The 18,878-nt window shown below is 50.6% G+C and overlaps 7 protein-coding genes across 7 annotated transcripts; 4 read left to right on the top strand and 3 right to left on the bottom strand.

The window, feature by feature from the left end:
- Window positions 1–635: 635 nt before the first annotated feature.
- On the bottom strand, window positions 636–4,790 carry APUU_51038S (aminophospholipid-translocating P4-type ATPase DRS2; the record flags this gene model as incomplete). Its single annotated transcript, XM_041706102.1, has 3 exons — window positions 636–1,484; window positions 1,534–1,837; window positions 1,885–4,790. The coding sequence occupies 3 exons, from the start codon at window positions 4,788–4,790 to the stop codon at window positions 636–638; spliced, it is 4,059 nt and encodes a 1,352-aa protein (XP_041558521.1).
- A 703-nt stretch (window positions 4,791–5,493) lies between these two features.
- Window positions 5,494–6,493, bottom strand: APUU_51037S (exosome non-catalytic core subunit RRP45; the record flags this gene model as incomplete). Its single annotated transcript, XM_041706101.1, has 3 exons — window positions 5,494–6,097; window positions 6,160–6,279; window positions 6,330–6,493. 3 exons carry the CDS (start codon window positions 6,491–6,493, stop codon window positions 5,494–5,496), a joined length of 888 nt encoding a protein of 295 aa, XP_041558520.1.
- Window positions 6,494–6,734: 241 nt separating this feature from the next.
- CWC15 (spliceosome-associated CWC15 family protein) lies at window positions 6,735–7,684 on the top strand (the record flags this gene model as incomplete). The annotated part of the gene is made up of 6 exons (XM_041706100.1): window positions 6,735–6,744; window positions 6,796–6,818; window positions 6,866–6,942; window positions 6,993–7,280; window positions 7,330–7,411; window positions 7,460–7,684. 6 exons carry the CDS (start codon window positions 6,735–6,737, stop codon window positions 7,682–7,684), a joined length of 705 nt encoding a protein of 234 aa, XP_041558519.1.
- A 406-nt stretch (window positions 7,685–8,090) lies between these two features.
- APUU_51035A (RNA polymerase II mediator complex head subunit MED22) lies at window positions 8,091–8,732 on the top strand (the record flags this gene model as incomplete). The annotated part of the gene is made up of 4 exons (XM_041706099.1): window positions 8,091–8,124; window positions 8,212–8,276; window positions 8,362–8,430; window positions 8,547–8,732. The coding sequence occupies 4 exons, from the start codon at window positions 8,091–8,093 to the stop codon at window positions 8,730–8,732; spliced, it is 354 nt and encodes a 117-aa protein (XP_041558518.1).
- A 510-nt stretch (window positions 8,733–9,242) lies between these two features.
- On the top strand, window positions 9,243–10,124 carry DFR1 (dihydrofolate reductase; the record flags this gene model as incomplete). The annotated part of the gene is made up of 1 exon (XM_041706098.1): window positions 9,243–10,124. One exon carries the CDS (start codon window positions 9,243–9,245, stop codon window positions 10,122–10,124), a length of 882 nt encoding a protein of 293 aa, XP_041558517.1.
- A 3,823-nt stretch (window positions 10,125–13,947) lies between these two features.
- APUU_51033A (uncharacterized protein) lies at window positions 13,948–14,210 on the top strand (the record flags this gene model as incomplete). The annotated part of the gene is made up of 2 exons (XM_041706097.1): window positions 13,948–13,968; window positions 14,028–14,210. The coding sequence occupies 2 exons, from the start codon at window positions 13,948–13,950 to the stop codon at window positions 14,208–14,210; spliced, it is 204 nt and encodes a 67-aa protein (XP_041558516.1).
- Window positions 14,211–14,598: 388 nt separating this feature from the next.
- Window positions 14,599–15,410, bottom strand: APUU_51032S (pectate lyase; the record flags this gene model as incomplete). Its single annotated transcript, XM_041706095.1, has 3 exons — window positions 14,599–14,853; window positions 14,911–15,009; window positions 15,063–15,410. 3 exons carry the CDS (start codon window positions 15,408–15,410, stop codon window positions 14,599–14,601), a joined length of 702 nt encoding a protein of 233 aa, XP_041558515.1.
- Window positions 15,411–18,878: the final 3,468 nt, after the last annotated feature.

Raw genomic sequence — 18,878 nt, 5'->3', positions numbered from 1 at the left:
CGTTTCTGGAACGAGAGGGATGTATAAAGAGGATGAGAGTGTTGCGAGAATAACTATCAGCGTCGTCAAGACACGCAGACTGAAATTTTGTCGATAGCTTGGTGGTGTATATCGGGTCGGAGAAGAAGCGAGGGGTAAACGGGCCGTGACTTGGTGAGAAGTAGAACGAGGACCGCGACTCGAGGAGATGGGCCGACTCCAACGGCTGCTGTTCTCGGTTAATTCGTTCACATGATATGGAGAAGGACCGCCCGCCTTGTTGCACGATTCAGTGACTCAGTAGACGACTCGACGCTTGGTACTGGAATGGGGTTGGACTTTGGGGTCTGGGGGCGTGGGTCGAATGTGGATTTGGCTGGATGCAGCGTGGGGGTGAATTATAACACAAAGGAATCCATCACCGACAAATGTTTACAGTTTGAAAATCTCTAGCCAGAATAACTGGTGAAGACCCCAGTCTAGTATTGTTTCACGAGTTCAGTAAGTTCATTAAGTACATGGCCTGAAAACACACCCAAAGAGCCCCTCGCATTCAGAGAAGAGTAAATTCAAACAAATGCAGGGGATACATGAGAAAGAAAAAGAAAAAGAAAAAAAAAAATACATATCGAATGAGATGAATGGAAATGCAAAATTTATACCAAGTTCCGCGAACTGGCCATCTCTCCGTATCGCCCTCTTCCTCTCGTGGTATCGTAAGCATTGACGACCTTCATCTGCCCACCCTCGTCGGCCTGACTGAATGCATAACCGCGCTGCTTGCGCATGCGCTGCACCTGTCGTACTTTCCGGATCGCCTTCTGGAACTGCTCCATACGCGGACGGTAGTCCTGGACATTGTATTTCTGGATTTCCTGGACGTGGTGGTAGTGTTGTGGGTAGTACATCCGCTTGGCGTATTTCCAGGCATAGTCGCGGAGGAGACAGATACAGGGGAGAACGATCGCCATCAAGTAGAAGATGGGGGAGGTGAACAGACGCGGAATGGTGCCGTAGTATTCTTCCGAAAAGCCCCTTAACGGTGCCACATAACCATAGGCTGGAAGGAACACAAGCCAGATGACCATCGAACCCGGGATGGCAATGAACGTGTATTTCGTCCAAATGTTTGTGATCAGTGCTGCTTTCCCAAGAACAGTAGCTAACACGGCGGTGTATAGTGCCGAACCCCAGACCCAGTGGCCGCTGACTTTACCGTCACCTTGCGGAAGGTCGGAGTAGAAGATTAGTTGAGAGACGATGTATAGCAGGAGAGAGTGGTAGAAGCCGTTGGCAATCCACGACCAGAAGCTGTGGCGCTTGAAGAACATTCCCTTCTGTCCGAGTTGATACAACTGAGGGTATCGGTCTAGGAGACGGGCGGAGATGAACTGATCACAAATACCCATCGCAAACGGGGGTAGCAGGGTGAATAAGACGTTGTAAAACGAAAGAGTCCATGATTCGTAAATAACTTCACCAGAGAATGCATTTTGGAAAGAGTACTGTAGGCCGTTAGTTTCTGAGGACACCAAAATGGACAGGCTGGCTTACCCAAAACTGTGTCATGTAAAGCGCAATATTCTTATAGAATGAGTAAAGGATGACGCGACTAATCCGATGGTAACTCCAAGCTCCATGAACGAGAAGAAGTTTGCGAAGATAGCGGAACTGAGCGATAGAAACGTCGGCGGACCTTGCGGCTTGCAAACCTTCGACACCACTGATACCAACGCCAACGTGAGCCGCTTGGATCATAGAAACATCGTTGGCACCGTCACCAATAGCCAAAAGCAAAGCTTTAAGATGGCGTTTAACAAGTTTGACAACGAGAGCCTTTTGAAGTGGTGAAACACGACTATGACTGTTAGCATTTTTCAGAAAATAGAGATAGAGAAGACCTACCAGCAAATAACAGCCTTACACTGGACAGCAAGATCAAGGAACAACTTTTCCATATCCTTTTCAAGGGCAAACGTCAGAGATCTACCATCAATAATCAGGGCAAGCTGTTCGGGTTCGGTTTGACTCTGAACGGCCTGGAGCTTCTTGGTCAAGTTGTCCCTGGTAGCCTCCGCACTATCCTCATTGACAATCAGAAGCGTCATATCCTCCGAGATCAACTTGCAGGACATGCCAATGTTAATGGCGGTTTCCTGTCTGTCACCAGTCAGAACCCAGACCTTGATACCCGCGGTTTGCAAGGTATGAATGGTGTCAGGGACGCCGTCCTGAAGTCGATCTTCAATAGCAGTAGCACCAAGGAGATAGAAATCCTTCTCAATAAGCTCGGCCGCTTTATCGAGCTCCTCTGCACGGTTTCCACTGACTGTTGTGGCTGCCTTGTCAAATATTTGGTACCACTGCTGGAATTCGTCCTCGGGGACTTCACGCATGGCCAAACAAAGAGTACGAAGGCCATCTGACGCATATTCTTCGAGATGTTGCAATGTCGATTCGACAATGGGGTTGTCTTCGTTAAGGCGCTCGAGGATGACGGTATCCGCACCTTTGACGTAGATGCGAATGCGTCCATCTGGGCATCGGAAGATGGTCGACATACGCTTTCTGGTGGAATTGAATTCACATACTGCTAGTAGTTCGTACTCGTACTCTTGTCCTGCCACTGTTATGATCACAGACCTAGGCCTTCGGTTGCTGAACTGATAACCCATTTGAGCCGCACCCTCAACAAGAGCCCCCTCGTCGGGAGACGCGGCTTGGTATTTGATCTTAGTCGGGTCCGCTTCGGATCTTTCAGGAATAACAGTGTGGCACGTGGCAAGCAGAGTAAGGAAATGGTGGATTGCATCTTTGGTGGGGTGAGACACCAGGTTTTCACCGAGCTTCTTGAAATCGTGTACGCCCACCTCAACTCCGTCTTCTACCGTAGCACGCCGATCTTCTGCGACATCCTCTCCATATTGAATACCGCCAATCGTGCACTCCTTGAACTCCATCATGTTGCAAGTCAAGGTACCAGTCTTGTCGGAGAAAATGTACTCGATTTGACCAAGTTCTTCAACTAACGAGGATGTTCTGCAAGTAGCTGGCGTATCAGTCACATCGTAGTAGATGTCGAGGTCAGAATTGATCAACAATGCCTGTGAATATTTCACAATTTCGATGGTAACGAAGAGCGATATAGGAACAAGGTTGGAGTAAAGGACCCAGTAGGTGAATATATCCATGATAAACTGCTTTCCGGGGTTTGTGTTTCCGTAGTCAAGGTAGATGAGCTTGTCCTTTTCGGTCCGGCGGATGATCAAGTCGCCAACGGAGCTGACCACACTTAGTGCGATGAGAATGCTGACCAACATCAAAATCTGGATATTAACCATGCGCTCCACAGCAGTCCGCTTGATGGGTGTGGCGGTAGCGTTTCGCATCAACTTCGTCTCGTGGCCGGTGAAGACAACAATGCCGTGGATCCATGGGGTGTTCCGAAGCGTTGCTCCTCGAAGCAACAGTTGGTCTGGTGCTAACGGTAGTTCCTTTTCTCCTCCTCCGGCGTGCATGGTCAAAGTAGCTTCGTATGTATACAGGCTGCTGTTGGGCTGCTCAGAACGTAGGCGGCCACTGAGCCGGCTGAGATCTGCCGGACTGACCAAATGCGAAGTTTCCGGGATACCTTGCTTAATTTTGAGGTTAGTCTCGCCGTCAAGATTTGCCGTTTCGATATAACATAGGCCCTCTGGTTCCGAAGAGGCCAAGAGAACCAAGTCGGCTGGGAACGGCTGCTCGGACTCAACACGGACGATGTCTCCCACAGACACATCAACCCATTTAGTGTCGTGAAATGCGGATCCTTTGAGAACTTGTGTTTTGGAGTAATTCAGCGACCTGTCCGACGTTCTCCGTTTGTAATCCTCAAACATTTCCTTAATAGCTGATACCATCAACACAATCGCCAACGGTCCGATTGTAGTATACCGATTCGTTGGCGAAACATTAGGGATTTGCTGCAACACGGCGGTGAATAAGAAAAATAAGTTTGCATATTTCGAGAACTGCTCGTATAAGAACTTCGGGAGGAAGGTGATGATGTTGTATTTGGCTGTTGACACGTGGTTGTCGACAAACTTGTGCGCGGCGTTCGCCGGGGGGTTGTTCAGCATGATCTCACGAGGACCGAGCAAAGATGGGTCAGTCTTTCCACGACCAAAGCCAAACTTGAACGACGGTTTCTTCGACTTCTTCGGTGCCGCCGCCTCCTCAGAAACCGCACTGTCGGCACGCGCAGCTCGCGCCCCGGACTCGGTCAGGGGAAGGTCCATCTCGGAATACTCAGGCTTCATCCCCAACATATGCTTCGCTCTGCCCATTATCCCGCCGCCCAGACTCAGTATGCTATTCCGGTCCTTCGCCTGCCGCATGCGAGAGTCCCCCTCCATCGGGTCCTGGCCCGTCATATCGTAGTACCCATGCATGTTCCGGTCGTCATCATACTCGTCGACCGAATACCGCTGGTAGTTATCCAGCCCCGAGGACTGCGAATAGGTTCGCGATACATCGTGCCCGGAGTAGGGATCGGTCATGTAGACGCCGGCTCCCGACGGGGGAGGCGCGGAACCCATCGCATGGGCACCGGATTGCGGTTCGACTCTTCCGCCGACAAAATTATCGTAAGATACCGAAGGACGAGGTTGAGAAGGGTCGGTATCGTCGATGTTGTACTGTCGCAAGAGTCTCTCGTCGTTGACCGGTGGAGGCCGTCCTGTGTTGTAAATCGGGGCCGATTCCTCCAACTGCAGTAGGTCATCATCCCGGCCAGCGGCGGGATGACGACCTGGAGCCCTACCGCTGGCCATGATGATTGGGAAGGGCGAACACCGTCAGTGTGGTGGTGTAACCCAGGGGGAGCATCGATTATTTCGAGTGGGTGCCGCTATTGCTTTGTTTGGAAGGGGGGAGGGAATACGGGGAAAGGAGAATAAGACCACGTGGAATATGGCGAGGAAGCAATCGAGGAGGACGTCGAAGGTAGAGAAGAAAGTAAGCAGGAGGAGAAGACAATACACAGCCAAAAAAAAGAATATGGTGATTGCCTGGTGAAGTGAGAATTGAGGAGGAGAGTTTCTGGCTGCGCTAGCCGCCCGTTGGGTTTGGCGTGCGGCGGTGCTCTCCAGCCCCGTTGTCTCACGCTTCGCCGAGCTGCAAGCTTGACGTGGGCTGTTCTTGACAAGGATCTTTAGCGTGGCGCTTATTACAGGATTCTATATTAATATCTGCGACGATAAGTATACATTTCGTTATCTTAAACGTTCTTGCTGTGCCCTGTCCTACAGGCTACAATCTTGGGTGCGAATTTGCGAAAAGGAGCTCAGGCTGTCGGGTATCTGGGCCAAGCTCCTATAGATCAGGGGCGCAAATCTTTATTACGGATGGTCGGACGCGGGAGATTGTCACTCCACGGCAGCACCTACGATTTCTCGTACCTTGTAAACGATGATCGTGCATTTCATTCATCTATCATACATCGCATCCTTCGCTTGAACGAAGTATTTACGTTGTCTACGCGACAGGGCGATCGTTCTCTGCTCTAGCTTGCTCTGCGAGGCCACCCTTGGCCCGTTTCGCAAGGTCACCCTGTAGGGCCTTGTCGATAATGGTGTTGATCTGTTTAACTGTCTCCAGCGCGACCGTCGTCTTCGTCACAAACACCAGGGCGTCCACCGGGGAGCCTGAGAATTTGGAGAGGTAGCAGACATCACCAGCATTGTTCATCCCAATCACTACGTCTGCCTCGGACGCTTGCTCTTCCTTCCGCGTCGCATCGAGAACAACCTGCTTTCCGTCGTCAAATGTATGGAAAGTGACCGAAAGCGGCTTGTGGGTGATGTTCAAGGGCGCGGGAACTCTCTCGTCCACTCCGTAAACAATCACCTGTCCGTCCTTCACCACGGCATCTGGACGGCGGAAGTGCTGTAGCCCGGCCATGATACCAATGCAGGATGCGTCGATCAGATTTCCGTCGTAATCGGTAATGTGGACATCGGCACGTATTGTCCAGCAGCTGACACCTTTGAGGATGCAGAGAGATTCTGTATCTAAAGCGTTCGAGTGACGAATAACACGATCTAATACGTTCGTAACGTATGTCTCCAGGTCCCCTTGTCTATCAAGTACAACCAATTAGTTCAGGTACTAGGTACTTATTGTTCAATTCCGCGTTCATACCGGCCATTCTCCCAGGCTGGGGATCCCATCGCCGTCAACTCCATAGCAATATTGAAAATACCATCAAACGGTCGGTCATCGTGGGGTTTTCCAACTTCGGCGGATATCCGAACGATAAGGCTATTGCGACAATTAGAAACGTAGAAATAATTGCAGCAGGTGAAACAAACCTCGTCTTTCCAAGCTGTACTTTCACATGGCCATATTCTTCGCCAAACGAGAGATTGAGCGGACGGAGCTGATCGGCCTTGCGGCCATCCAGCCTCACGTCCTCACGGAGCGCATCGAGGATGAAATCGCGCTCGGCAATCGAGAGCGGTGCTTCTTTGTTCATAATTGCGGGCAGACTCAGCCCCGGTGAGGGGGTCAAGACAGAACGAGGACTTTCGCCTGGAATTTTCTCTGCATTCTGCAGCATCATTGAAGCGCAAGGCGGGTCTTTGTCCTGGTGCAACCAATCACATGCCATAAACACAAAGCGGTGAGTTCACCAGCTTCTAGCCTGAGGCTGCTTCGTCGATATCAGATCACCTTGGACTTCAGACTTCTCGCCGAAACATCACGCTACAAACACCATGACTACAGGTAAAAAGCCTATCTATCCTCTTTATGTGCTCCATTGCTAATTACGTACAGCCCACAGACCCACCTTCGATCCCGTATGTCACAACTGCTTTTGTCCAGAACCATCACTCACAGAATCTAGGCACGAGGTAAAGAGGCCCTCCGCGGCCCTGCATACCACCAGCGGCTCCTCCCTGCACACACGCACCTGAAGACTCGGTAGGTTATGCATATATCCTATAATGATGAACAATGACTGATTGAACAAGCCAATCTGGTCAGGGCACCCAGGGCGAATCGGCGCATCGCGACTTGCGCGCGGAATTGCTCCAGGCAGAGGCAAACCACTTCGCCAAGAAGCAAGGACTCCCCGTGGATGAAGCACCAACCGAAAACGCCACACCGAAACGTCAACTCGAAGGCGGCCCTTCAGACGGCACCGACGGAGACATAGAGGAGGAAGATTCGGAAGCGAAACGGCGGCGGGTATTGGAAGAGACGAGAGATATAGACGCAGATTCAGATGGCTCAGAGGAAGAGAGTAGCGAAGAAGAGAGGTTGGTAGCTTGCTGTTGATCCCAGGTTCTATGCTAAGAAGCGCTATAGTGATGACGAAGACGAAGCTGCGGAACTGATGCGAGAACTCGAGAAAATCAAGAAAGAAAGGCTAGCGCAGAAGGAGAAGGAGGTTTGTAAACCGCCAAAGTTGCGCGATTAAGTTGCTTACTCGGAATAGGAAAGCGAGCGCGCAGCGGAAGAAGAGGAACAACGCGAAGTCGACATTGCGCGAGGAAACCCCCTACTCAACCCATCGGACTTTAACATGAAACGCCGCTGGGACGATGACGTTGTCTTCAAGAACCAAGCTCGAGGATCAGAAGATAAGAGAGGAAAGGAGTTCGTTAACGACCTGCTACGATCTGACTTTCACAAGAAGTTCATGTCAAAGTACGTGCGGTAACTGCATGCCTTGGTTGGCTGTTCGCACGCCTTACGCCATCTAGTGTAAGCTAGGGCCTGGTATTTCCTGGGTGTACTAAGGATGCTGTCGTGGAATTGAAGCTTTTATCCGGCACTTTGATATATGGCGTTTAGCATGGCTGTTTGAGCTGAGGTATAGACATGTGCTTTATTAATGATACCTCATACTATAAATTGAACAAGAGATAGCATTCTTATTCTTTTACTGTAATTCAGCAACTTTTATTCCCCAATGCCCATTATTCCGTCATGGTCAACTGCTCAACTTAACACTTTTAGTAGTGCCGGCAATAAATCACCGCATCCACCCCGCCGTCTCATCTCGCATCCCATTACCATCCCATCGCTCCAGCAAGGAAGGCCATAAACGGCACCCAAATCACAAGATGGAATCGCAACCGACTTCAAAAGCTTTGCACCGTATGTACTGCCTTGCGAAACAGCGCCGCAGCTCCTCCCGTCGCATCACATCAAAGATCAATTCGAATGAAAGCTCATATGATACAGTCCGCATAAACAATGATATCTCCCAATTGCTCCAGCGATTCGAAAATATTATGGCTACAACTACAGTATATCTCTCCCCAAACTCCAATTGCTTCTCAAACGAGGCCCTAGACGGCGGAGCAGCATTGCTAACTCGCTTTTCACATCCAGGTCGATAGTACCAGCCACACGACGACGGCTGTCGAAACGTACCAGCTTGATGTTGAATCCACAGCATTGGTACGTCAATTTATTCTCTTCATCTCCAAAACTGTCGCTCGATCCTGTCCCGTTGCATTGCCCCTGTTTTAGCCTCAATCCACCGATATATCAACTAACGTATTCTCCAATAACAGGTCCGCGCTGCGGAAGACATCCTCTCCTTAACCCGATCATTGAAAGAAACATGGCTGTTCGGGAAACTCGATACTCTAGGTGAAGATGAATCGGAGACGAAGCGCAGAGAGGAATTGGAGAGGGACGCTGCGGTTATTCAGAAGGTCATCGAGGATGGTGGGATATTGAAGCCGGCGAAGCAGTAGTAGGTTTGTTGACCACCAATACTCTTTGCTTCTCTGTTTTGTTTGCAATAAATATAGATTGGTATGAAGGCTTGGTTGGCGCTGGGTTGATTTCTGATTTGGGATGGCATGGCGCTTTTGGCGTATATGGCGTATATGGAGTATGAAGGGCATTTTTATTATTAAGGATGTGGCCGATACCCTTAAATCAATTTATTTGTCTAGGTTTCCTCTAATTTAACATACTATGATGCTCTATACATATCAAATCCGCATAGTTGTATTGATATCTCCATTGTAGCTATATTCCTGGACGAAACCTAGACCGCCGCGGCGCCGCTTCCATATCAAGTTCCGATAAGGAAAAGTAAAAGCTCCCCACCATCACCTCTCTTCACCTCTCTACTCGGTATATCCAACACCAAAACCCCGGATTCCATTCCAAACCTTGAACCCCCAATCCCATACACGAGCTCAATCGCCTACCAGAACACACCCTATCAACAACCCTCCCTATCCAACAAAGCAACAATGCCCACACCACCCCTCCCCGCCCCCCTCACCCTCATCGTCGCAACAACACCAATCCACATCCCCTCCCCCGCAAATGCATCCGCCGGTCCAACAACAAAAACCGTCCTGGGGATCGGCCTAAACGGCACGCTCCCCTGGCCGCGCATCAAGACGGACATGTCGTTTTTCGCGCGCGTCACGGCGCGTCCGCCATCGGCCACCACCACAACAACAACAACAGCAGCAGCAGGGAAAGCGAAGACAAACGCGCTCATCATGGGTCGCAAGACTTACGATTCTGTTCCGCCGAAGTTACGGCCTCTAGGGAAGAGGCTTAATGTTGTTGTTTCGAGGGATAAAGAGGGGGCTGTTGCGGAGAGGGTGAGGGGGGAGTTGGAAGTTAAGTGGGGGAGGGAGAAGGAGCTGGCTGAGGCTAAGGCGAAGGCTAAAGCCGAGGAGTCTACTGCTGCGGGTCATACTACGACTACTGCGGCTACTACTACGCCCGCTGAGGGGCGAACCGATGCGTTTGTGTCGGCGAGTCTGGAGGAGGCATTGACACGGCTTGATGCTGCGGCGGCGGAAGAGGAAGGGGGTGTTGGGAATGTCTTCGTGATTGGGGGCGCGGAGATCTATGGTGCTTCGTTGAGGGTAGGGACTGAATCTGGGTCCGGGGTGAAGAGGAAGGTCAGACTTGTGATGACCGATGTGGAGAAGGCGGATGGTAGTGGGTTTGAATGTGATACGTTTTTCCCGATTGATGGGAAAGACCTAGCTGGAGAAAGGTGGAGGAAGGTTAGTGCGGAGGAAGTGACAAACTGGGTTGGCGAGGAGGTTACAGGGGAGTGGATTCAGGAAGGGGATGTGAGGGTACGCATGGTTGGATATGAGAGTGTGTAATTGTAATAGCTTAGAGAAGAGTAAGATAGAAGTCAATATATACCCCATGATTTGATATGTATCAAATGATCATACTATATTCGCTGATAATGCAAGCAAGCAATGCAAAATGTAATATAAAGAGAGAAAGGAGATCCAACGCTAATATACAGCATCTAAACAACAAAACCAATGCAAGATATACTCAAAATCAAGATGGGGTGTTCGAAATCGAAACAATACCACAGACAGTTCATCGATATAGAAATGCAATGCTCCAGAAAGTCAAGAGTCTATCCATTCTCTTTCATAAACTTCACAAAAGCCTTCTTATGCACCAGGCCCGCATAGTGCCCATCCTGAAGGACGCACAGGTAGCGCAGTCCGAGCTTGACGAAGCACTGATAAACAAGGTCTATAGGGGAGTGGATATCAAGAGCAAGGGGAGCCTGAGAGAGGTCAGTTTTAATTCATGGGTGGGTTAAAAAAGGGCAAGCAACTTACCGGATCTATGTATCTAGTGAAATCGACGTGCAACGAATCCTCGTCATCCGTGTCGGAGATGGCAGAAGAAGTGTCCATGGCCATCAGACATGACGTACTGTCCTCATCCTCGAGACTATCAAGCGCGTACTCCAGATCCGGAGCTGGTATGAGTCCGATAAGCACACCGTCACGTAAAATCGGGAGCCCGCTATCCAGCTCTCCCGCCATGAGAAGATGTTGAAGCTTCGAGCGTAGCTCTCGCGCTGGAACGAGTGGAGATTCCGTGGTCTCAATCATTCGAGTCCGCCGAACCGGCCGAACAATATCACCAAGCTCTGCGTCGGACATGATTTGGAGTTTGTTATCGAGGAATGGATATGAGTTCATTTCAGTCAGGAAGTCCTAGAAAAATAAAGGTCAGTATGTGGAGAATTCTCAGAGAGGGACCGAAACCTACATAAATACTGTGAGGCTCAATAGCATCGGCAGTCCACTTGGCGCACAACACTGCCAATGAAAACGGCAACACATGGTCCAAGCTGCCAGTCAGTTCAAACAAAATGACAGCAAGGGTAACGGATAGACGTGTGACTCCGCACATGGTAGCGCCCGCAGCAACCATAGCATAGACTCCCGGGGTTACACAAGATTCCGTACCAGCAATCGCGGCGCATGACGACCCGAATAGCAAGAAGTTAGGAAATTTCAATGTCAGGTACTGCGTCACATGGCCGACAATGCGGCCCATCAAGCCACCGACTACCATTGAGGGGACGTAGATGCCCGCAGGTAGCTTGATGCCGAAGGTTACCACGGTCAGAATGCTTTTGATCACAAGCGCTACTGTCAGCGAGCGAAGTACCTCGCCGATATCCTCTGGGTGTGGACATAGGCCGTCTGGAGACCGGGAATCGCGCTCGCATGGACTAGCTAACTGGAACAGGAGTTCTGTTACCGGCAGCTTTGTGTAGCGGTTCCAGAAACCCATCAGACCAGTCAGGAGCGCTACAAGGACGACCTCCAATAGTGGCCAGCGCTTGATGGCGGGAATGCGACGGAATGATTTAGCCCATATGCTAGAGACCTTGATAAACAGGGCGCCCACTGCGCCTCCGAGAATACCCAGGAACATGAAAATACCAAGCTCAAACATCTCCCAGTCACCCAAATACCGGACTTCGAATAGAACAATCTTGCCAGTGCCGTAGGGGTTTAGGAACTTCAACGAAAGAGCCGCGACAATACAGCAGAAGAAGGTCCGGAAGAGGGTCTTGGGCGGGAAGTAGTAGCTGACTTCCTCAAGGCTGAAAAGGACGCCACCAATCGGGGCACCGAAAGCTACGGCAACACCACTGGCAGCGCTGGCGCTGAGTACCTCACGCCGTTTGCCATCATTGTTATGATACTTACTAAACAGTCGACAGCATATATTTCCAACACAGGTGGCAATGTGCACATATGGACCCTCTTTGCCGAGACTGAGGCCGGAGGCGACACTGAAGACGAGGGCCAAAGTCTTGATGACCAGCGTTTTGAACCCCAGATAACCGTGGAGCACAAAACCACTGTTGATGACCTTCACCTCGGCCACGCCGCTACCCGCAGCAGAATAATAGACCATGTCAGGGCGAGTAGGTAGCATCGAGAACGAGGAAGAGCCCCCAGACTCAGGCGAGGCATTCACGTCAGTCGTCGGTTTCGAGGTGCGAGAGCACCCAGCAGCGAGGTTCTCATCCAGGGTAGCCAGGGATATCGACGATGGGACGACAGTCTTCGTAAGTAGCGTCAAGAGGCAAGACACAACAGCCAAGGCCACGGACCAGATCACATAGATACCAAAATCCACCCAGCGACTACCTCCAGACTCATGATTCATCATCTCAGACCAAGACCGCCACTCGGGACAATCAGCAATATCGGCACAGCAATTCCCGCGGCTCTGGAACCAACCAGTCGTACAGATCCCATCCTTCAGGTCAAAGACATACTCCTCCGAGACATCCACAAAGTACGCAATCGCAGCCGTTATGCATCCAATCAGCGCAACCAAAAGCCAGCCCTGGGCGCCATCAAACAAAGCCAGAATTCGCCCGCGGATATCCTTCCTCCTGCGCAGTTCCCGAAGACGCACGCCGTCGGCAACACTATCATGCACCCAGTCCGTCGACGTGAACTGGTCATACCACATCCGGTCATCCAAAAACGATCCAGTCATAGCATCCTTAGCCGAGGCAGCCAGACTCTCCGCCTGATCCGCATCTAGGCTCCCCCGGCGACTAAACCGCTTATTCGTCGAGTTCGCTCGGCTATGATGTCGTGACCGCCGCATACTGCCCGCGAGCAGGGTATGCCTGAAGCCAGAGTCCGGGCCGGAAGAGGCTGAGAAAGTGGTATAAGAGCGCTGCGGCAGTGCTCGGCCTTCCTTGGCTTTCCCCAGGAGGCTGGTTGTCTCGCCAGCCTCCAAGGGCGGCTCTAGGGACTGGTAGGCGGTATGGGATTCTGAAATGTGGCTATAGCTTCTGCGCATCGCGGTCGGGGACGGAGGGGCCGTCCTGGGGTTATTACTGACGCCGACATTCTCGGAATCGGGAGGCTCCTCGTGCGGAGGAGAGGTGAAATACGAAGGGACCGATCGGGGCATTTTTCATCGAAAGAGGGGATACGTTGGTTTTTCCCCTTAAATCTGGCGGTCTTGCGAGCTTGTTAGCCTGCTTGCTTGCATTTTATAAACGAGATTAGACAAAAAATTACTCACAGAACAACATTGTCCCCTTACAGTGGCCTGAAGGGGGAAGTTATTGTTTGATTAGGTTCAGGCCCAATAATGCAGCGTTGGCAAGTCCCACGGTACCCGACGGCGACCACAAAGGTTATTTCCCGGGGATGAAACGAGGGAAACAACAGAGACGAAATATCATACACAGGAAGAGAAAGAAAAAAGAAAGGACAGAAAGAGCCGTCGTGTACAGAGGGACTGAAGAGTATCGAAAGACGGTGAAAGGGATCGTGAAGGACGAAAGAGGAGAAGCTGGAGGATTGCGTCTTAGCGGGCAGATGACCCGCCATCGCCCACCACAGGAACAGCACGGAGCAGCCACTCCCATCATCTGATGGCTATACAGCCCGACAAAGACTCCCGTCTTCAGCTACTGTTGGTCCGAGCCGCCATGGTCGACAGGCCAAGAGATGCTCATCCATAGGCGTCTCTAACCACCTTTGTACAGTAGCCTGCTCGTCGCTGTTGATCCCCAGCTTAGACATCGCTTCGTGCCTCCACTGTCGTCATACCAAACCGCCAGGTCCTCGCAGGAACCTGAGTAGGCAGATATCTCCGACTCCGACTCTCCTGCCTTTCCCGATGACCGCCGTCTTCTACACCGTACGTAGGTAACCATTCTTCAGCTCAATACCTACCTGACGCATTTGAAACGGACAAAGACTGGAACGCAATACGTCACCCACAAGATCCCGGCAGATCATTTCTCTTCCCCATGGGGTTCTCCTACATCAGCTCTGCAGAGTGCACTGGCACTAGTGACACCGACAGCTGCAACCAGCATCATCGTCGCCCATAACCCGCCAATGTGTCTAACAGGTAACGCATGTTACACGGGCGCCTAAACCATCATCCTCCCTCGCCACGCGATCCAAACGGATTAAACATGGCTGGATTACCCTACGCTTCCCCGGGCACGCGAGTCTTGCTGACGACTAATGTTAAGCCCCTCCCATGCCTACATTAACACTATGCAGCACCGTTGGCTCTGATGCAATGTGACATTCCCCGCGATTTCGCCGTCAGTCATCAGCCATCAGCCAACAGATTTCAGCTATTGCGGCTATTGCGCACGTGAGTCTATTTTTCCTCGTATCATGGATTAAAATAGAATGGTATTTTGCCGGTCGCTTCAAAACTGAATACGGTCAAGGATAGAGAAACTAGTATCCATACAACCGGTAATATTCCACCCGGTCCCTCCACTCTGAGCAGACAAATGATTGCCAGCGTTTAACCAGAGCAGTATCCGACTTTCTGCGGCTCACAGCTGTTGCTGCAGCCATCATAGAAGACGCAAGGGTGGTCGGCGTCGGTGCAGACGTTTTTCAAGGTAGCGGTGTCCCCATAGTTCAGGTTGATGCCGACAATTTCACCACCGTTGTATGCGGTAGTGCCCTCAACGTAGACATTGCGCTTGCACTGGGAGCTGCAGTTGCCGCAGGAGCGGTAGACCTTGCCGTAGTCTTCGGCGTAGAAGTTGATTATCTTGAAAAGGTATTGGTTAGGGCTGGCCAACTCCACTGGACAAGTGAGAGTACATACATTCACAGTACCACAGCCATTGTGCTGGACAACCTTGTCGCTGGCGTGGTAAGCACCACCGCCAATGATCCAGGACTCTTGTCCGGCAGAGTCTCCTCGCTGCAAAAGAATCAGAGAAATCCGTAGTAGCAGGATAAGGGGGAAAGCCTTACAACGGTGATAGCATCCTCACAAACGTCCTCAAACCAAACGAACTCCAAAGTGCAGGGGCCCTCGCAGTGAACCCCCTCCTTCTGGTCTTTTCCAATGATGACGTTCTTCAGAGTTGCACCAGATCGGAGGATGAAGACAGCATCATCATTTCCACCTTCACCGCTAGTGCATGCGCCGGAACCACGGTCATACTTGGCCCAGCCAGCATCAAAAGTTTGACCAGCAGCAATCTCGATCGGGGCGCTGTTTGAGTGGTGGGCGGTATGCTGTGGGAGACCCCCCTCGTAGCCTAGACAGGCTAGAGCAACGGGGATCATAGAAGAAGCTAGGGCAATCTTAGACAACATGGTTGCGAAGATGAAACTGCTGATCGATCAGCCGGGGCAATCTGATTGCGCGAGCATGTCGATCAAAGGGCTCGAAAGCATTCTTATACTTCCTTCCGATACACCTCCAGTAGTTTGCGGGCCATTGGTGGATCAATGAAAAGGAGAGAATCAAGACATCCACTTTCTGCAATCACGAGGAAATATTCACAGGGAACAGCCCAGTCTTGGCCAGCACAGCTTTCGACCAAGTTCCCTCCAATTGAAGGGCAGACCATCAAGGCATGGACGTGACGGATGGAGCAGCCGCCAGATAAATTGGGCCAGGCACTCGCTGGTTGGATTTGCCAAGCTGTAGCAATATATCTCGCTGTGTTTGGTTTACCGTGACCAACGATGAAATGCCTCGGGATTTGCCCTGCTTCGGATTACCGGTGGAGGTGTAGAGGATGTAACTCCACGGAGTGTGGCGCTTGCCATGACTCGGGAGTCGAGACGCTGTTCCTTGAAGGATTTCTTCAGATATAATCAAGGTCTGTGGCGCTTCTCTTGGGTTATTACTTATTACAGGATCATGTCCTCTCCATAAATCGCAATAGTCCTAGAGACCAGTGTCAGACCATTCCCCGTTCCCCATAACTTCCGGGATAATTCTGAGTCTGGAGTCTACCTTCACCTGCAGGGTCCGGTCCGGAGCACCCCACACGCAGAGTAGACACATTAATATTAATATAATCCATGCCACGTTTACCAGGATTCCCCAGGGTACAGGCACCGCCACAACACCACTTCTGATTCTTCACAAGCAAGCGCATTCAGATTACTCCGTCCAGTGCAGGCAAACACCGTGTGCTCCGCATCAGATCCGGATACGAGATACATAAGTATCAGCACTATTTCCATCCCGGAAAATCTGATGTTTCTTATCTGCAGAAGCTTTCCTGGGGGTTGTCAATGTTAAAAGGTCGCTTGGCGGGTTTTTTAGCAGTTGGCAGTGCAGCCCGGTGTTTCAGAATAACACAAGGCTGCTTTCTTGAGGCCTTGAGAGAAGTCTAGAATCTCCTCAGACGCAATGTCTCCCAGCTTCAGGACCTGATGCTCTCCATCGCACCTACCCTACAAAGGATAAGGGGCCGAGTATACTCTTTCAGGAAGGCACGATAGAAAGCCCAGGTTGTTCAATGGGGCAGGAAGGTACAGACCTACGATAGGAAGGAACGATCTTGCTAGGCTGGAGGGTCCCATCGCACTTACCCTATAGAAGAGCAGATACATTTTTCTTTCCTTTAGGAAGGCGCGATGGCAGTTCGATTATGAGGAAAGTGCAACCGCCCTGTTCCATTGCACCTTCCCTACACAGCGAGAATGGAATCCCGCGACTATAGGAAACTGCTGCCAACTCCCTCCGACTACATAGGATAGGAAGGTGCCAAGTATATCGGGTACTTAGTAAAATATCAGAAAGTGGGCCAGTGAAACTGGCTGAGGTGGACTGTACAGTTCAGTCCAGTGTAGAGCATATATATCACCACCACTTAGCTTTAAAATGTTTATGTTTGCACATGTCATGTCTATAATTTAAAGCTGAACGTAAAGATTCTCATGATCTCATTAAACAACATTTTCTTGTCAAGATCTGCTGCTATAGGAATTGCGGACCGGTCTAACTGATAGAAGGATAACCTCGCCACCGCCAGGATTACTGGTCTGCGAAGGAAGTATATCATTCATTGGCGTCTCCAATTGAGCACCTTTTCCGTTTTTTCAACTGTATCTCCATATCTCAGAATCCGTGCACGTTCCGGACCAGAGGCAACGCTAGCTCCGCGAGGAAAAGGTGTATACGGGTTGTCCTTTGTCATGGACGATACATACCAAGATGAATCCCGACACCCAGCCGAAATTCGTCGGGTAGATTGTGATGGCCCTGGAAGTAGTGCCGGCAGTGCTGTTGGAAAAGTTCGTTTCTCGATGAAATGTAATTTCGAGATTAACGGGGTCTGACGAGGAAACACGAGTGATCCCCTCATCTCCGTCAATATAACTATCTGTTGGTGATGCTGTGGTACTTAACAATGGGCCTATTTAGCTGCTCCAGAACCTGATAGCGCATTCGTCAACTGGTAACTTCAGAGCTATACTAGAATTCAGTTCCATAAGGCAAAATATCGCATCAAATTCCCTACAATTGCCGCAAACACCGTAGGGAAGATAGAGGGACCCAGCCGACTAGCTTGGATAACGCGGTCGCCATAGTGGGATACCTCGACTCCATCAAGATGTATCGCGAGCCCTGCGAGCACTAGATTATAGCACAGGTGTGAGCCCTGGATGACAAAATGGAGACAGAATGGCGAGAAAAATGTACCGAAGGCGATGAAAAAGCCGGTGAGAGTGATATCCAAAGAAGTGGAAAACACATCCGAACGTGCGTTACTGACCAGTTACTGGGGAGCGCGTGGCCACTCCGGCTTGCTCTGGACGAGACTCTGCTGTGAATTGAAGGGTTCGTACGCGGGCTGGGCCTGGTTCCCGTCTGAGCTGACGGCGGCTGGAGCTCGTTGTCCTGCCCTCTGTAGTCAGTCACGTTGGGCACTGAAATCAGACGAGGGATTCTGGCAATTAGGTAGTTTTATTCCTCAATTTCTGGTCAATACGTAGAACCGCTGTTTCAGGTGGTGAGGCTCTAAGGAGGCTGGACAATGCACATTCCAGGCACTATAACTAGGCACGGGTGTTCCCTGCGTCGTTGGACTACATTAGCTATCTTAGAGTACAGTATTACGGAAAACAGGCATCGAGTATAGATCTCATCTCTGGGCCTGACCGAACATCGCCCGGCCTGGTATTTGGATAGCAGTTCGGATCCTTATCCGCTAGATAAAGGAAGCCCCAGAAAAGGCTCAAGCTTTTTGGTTTGCAACTGCTTGCACAATGCATGGAGTGATTGAGGATATTTAGGTACTTCATGCGCAACTACTCGTAGGGTTGTAGTGCTACAAGCCCTAACTCATACTAAGTGGTGCAGTTTAGAATATACTAGTTCTTCTTGTCTGAACGGGAAAGAATTCCAGGGAAATTAAAACAAATTGATCTATTTTAAAGGAACATAATTTTCATTAATGCTCAGTATTATTTACTCGGCTCATGTCCAAGGCATGGGTGTCAGTGTCAAGTGTCAGCCTTGGAAGCGCCAAGTCCAACCCCTCTCAGGCCTCGAGCGCACTCAAAGTCAGCACGAAACTTATGCCCGGAATCTCGGCATAACTTCCAATCCTACGTGATTGACAGCAGGGATCAGGGAGCTAAGACGGCTCAGACGGGAGTAGTCATCTTTGACGTAATCCTGAAATGGTCCTCCAAATACGAGTAAGAGACCGAGCACTGCGATGAGCGCTACGATTCTCAGTGAGAAGCATCCGTATTCGGCCATGCTCCCGAGGAGATACTGGGAGGAGAGGAGAGAAGGGGAGGGGAAGTAATGCCCGT

Source organism: Aspergillus puulaauensis, chromosome 5 (assembly GCF_016861865.1).
Source record: "Aspergillus puulaauensis MK2 DNA, chromosome 5, nearly complete sequence".
Lineage (NCBI taxonomy): Eukaryota > Fungi > Ascomycota > Eurotiomycetes > Eurotiales > Aspergillaceae > Aspergillus > Aspergillus puulaauensis.
Note: the sequence above shows the minus strand (reverse complement) of the source record. Positions and strands in the feature narration are given on the sequence as shown.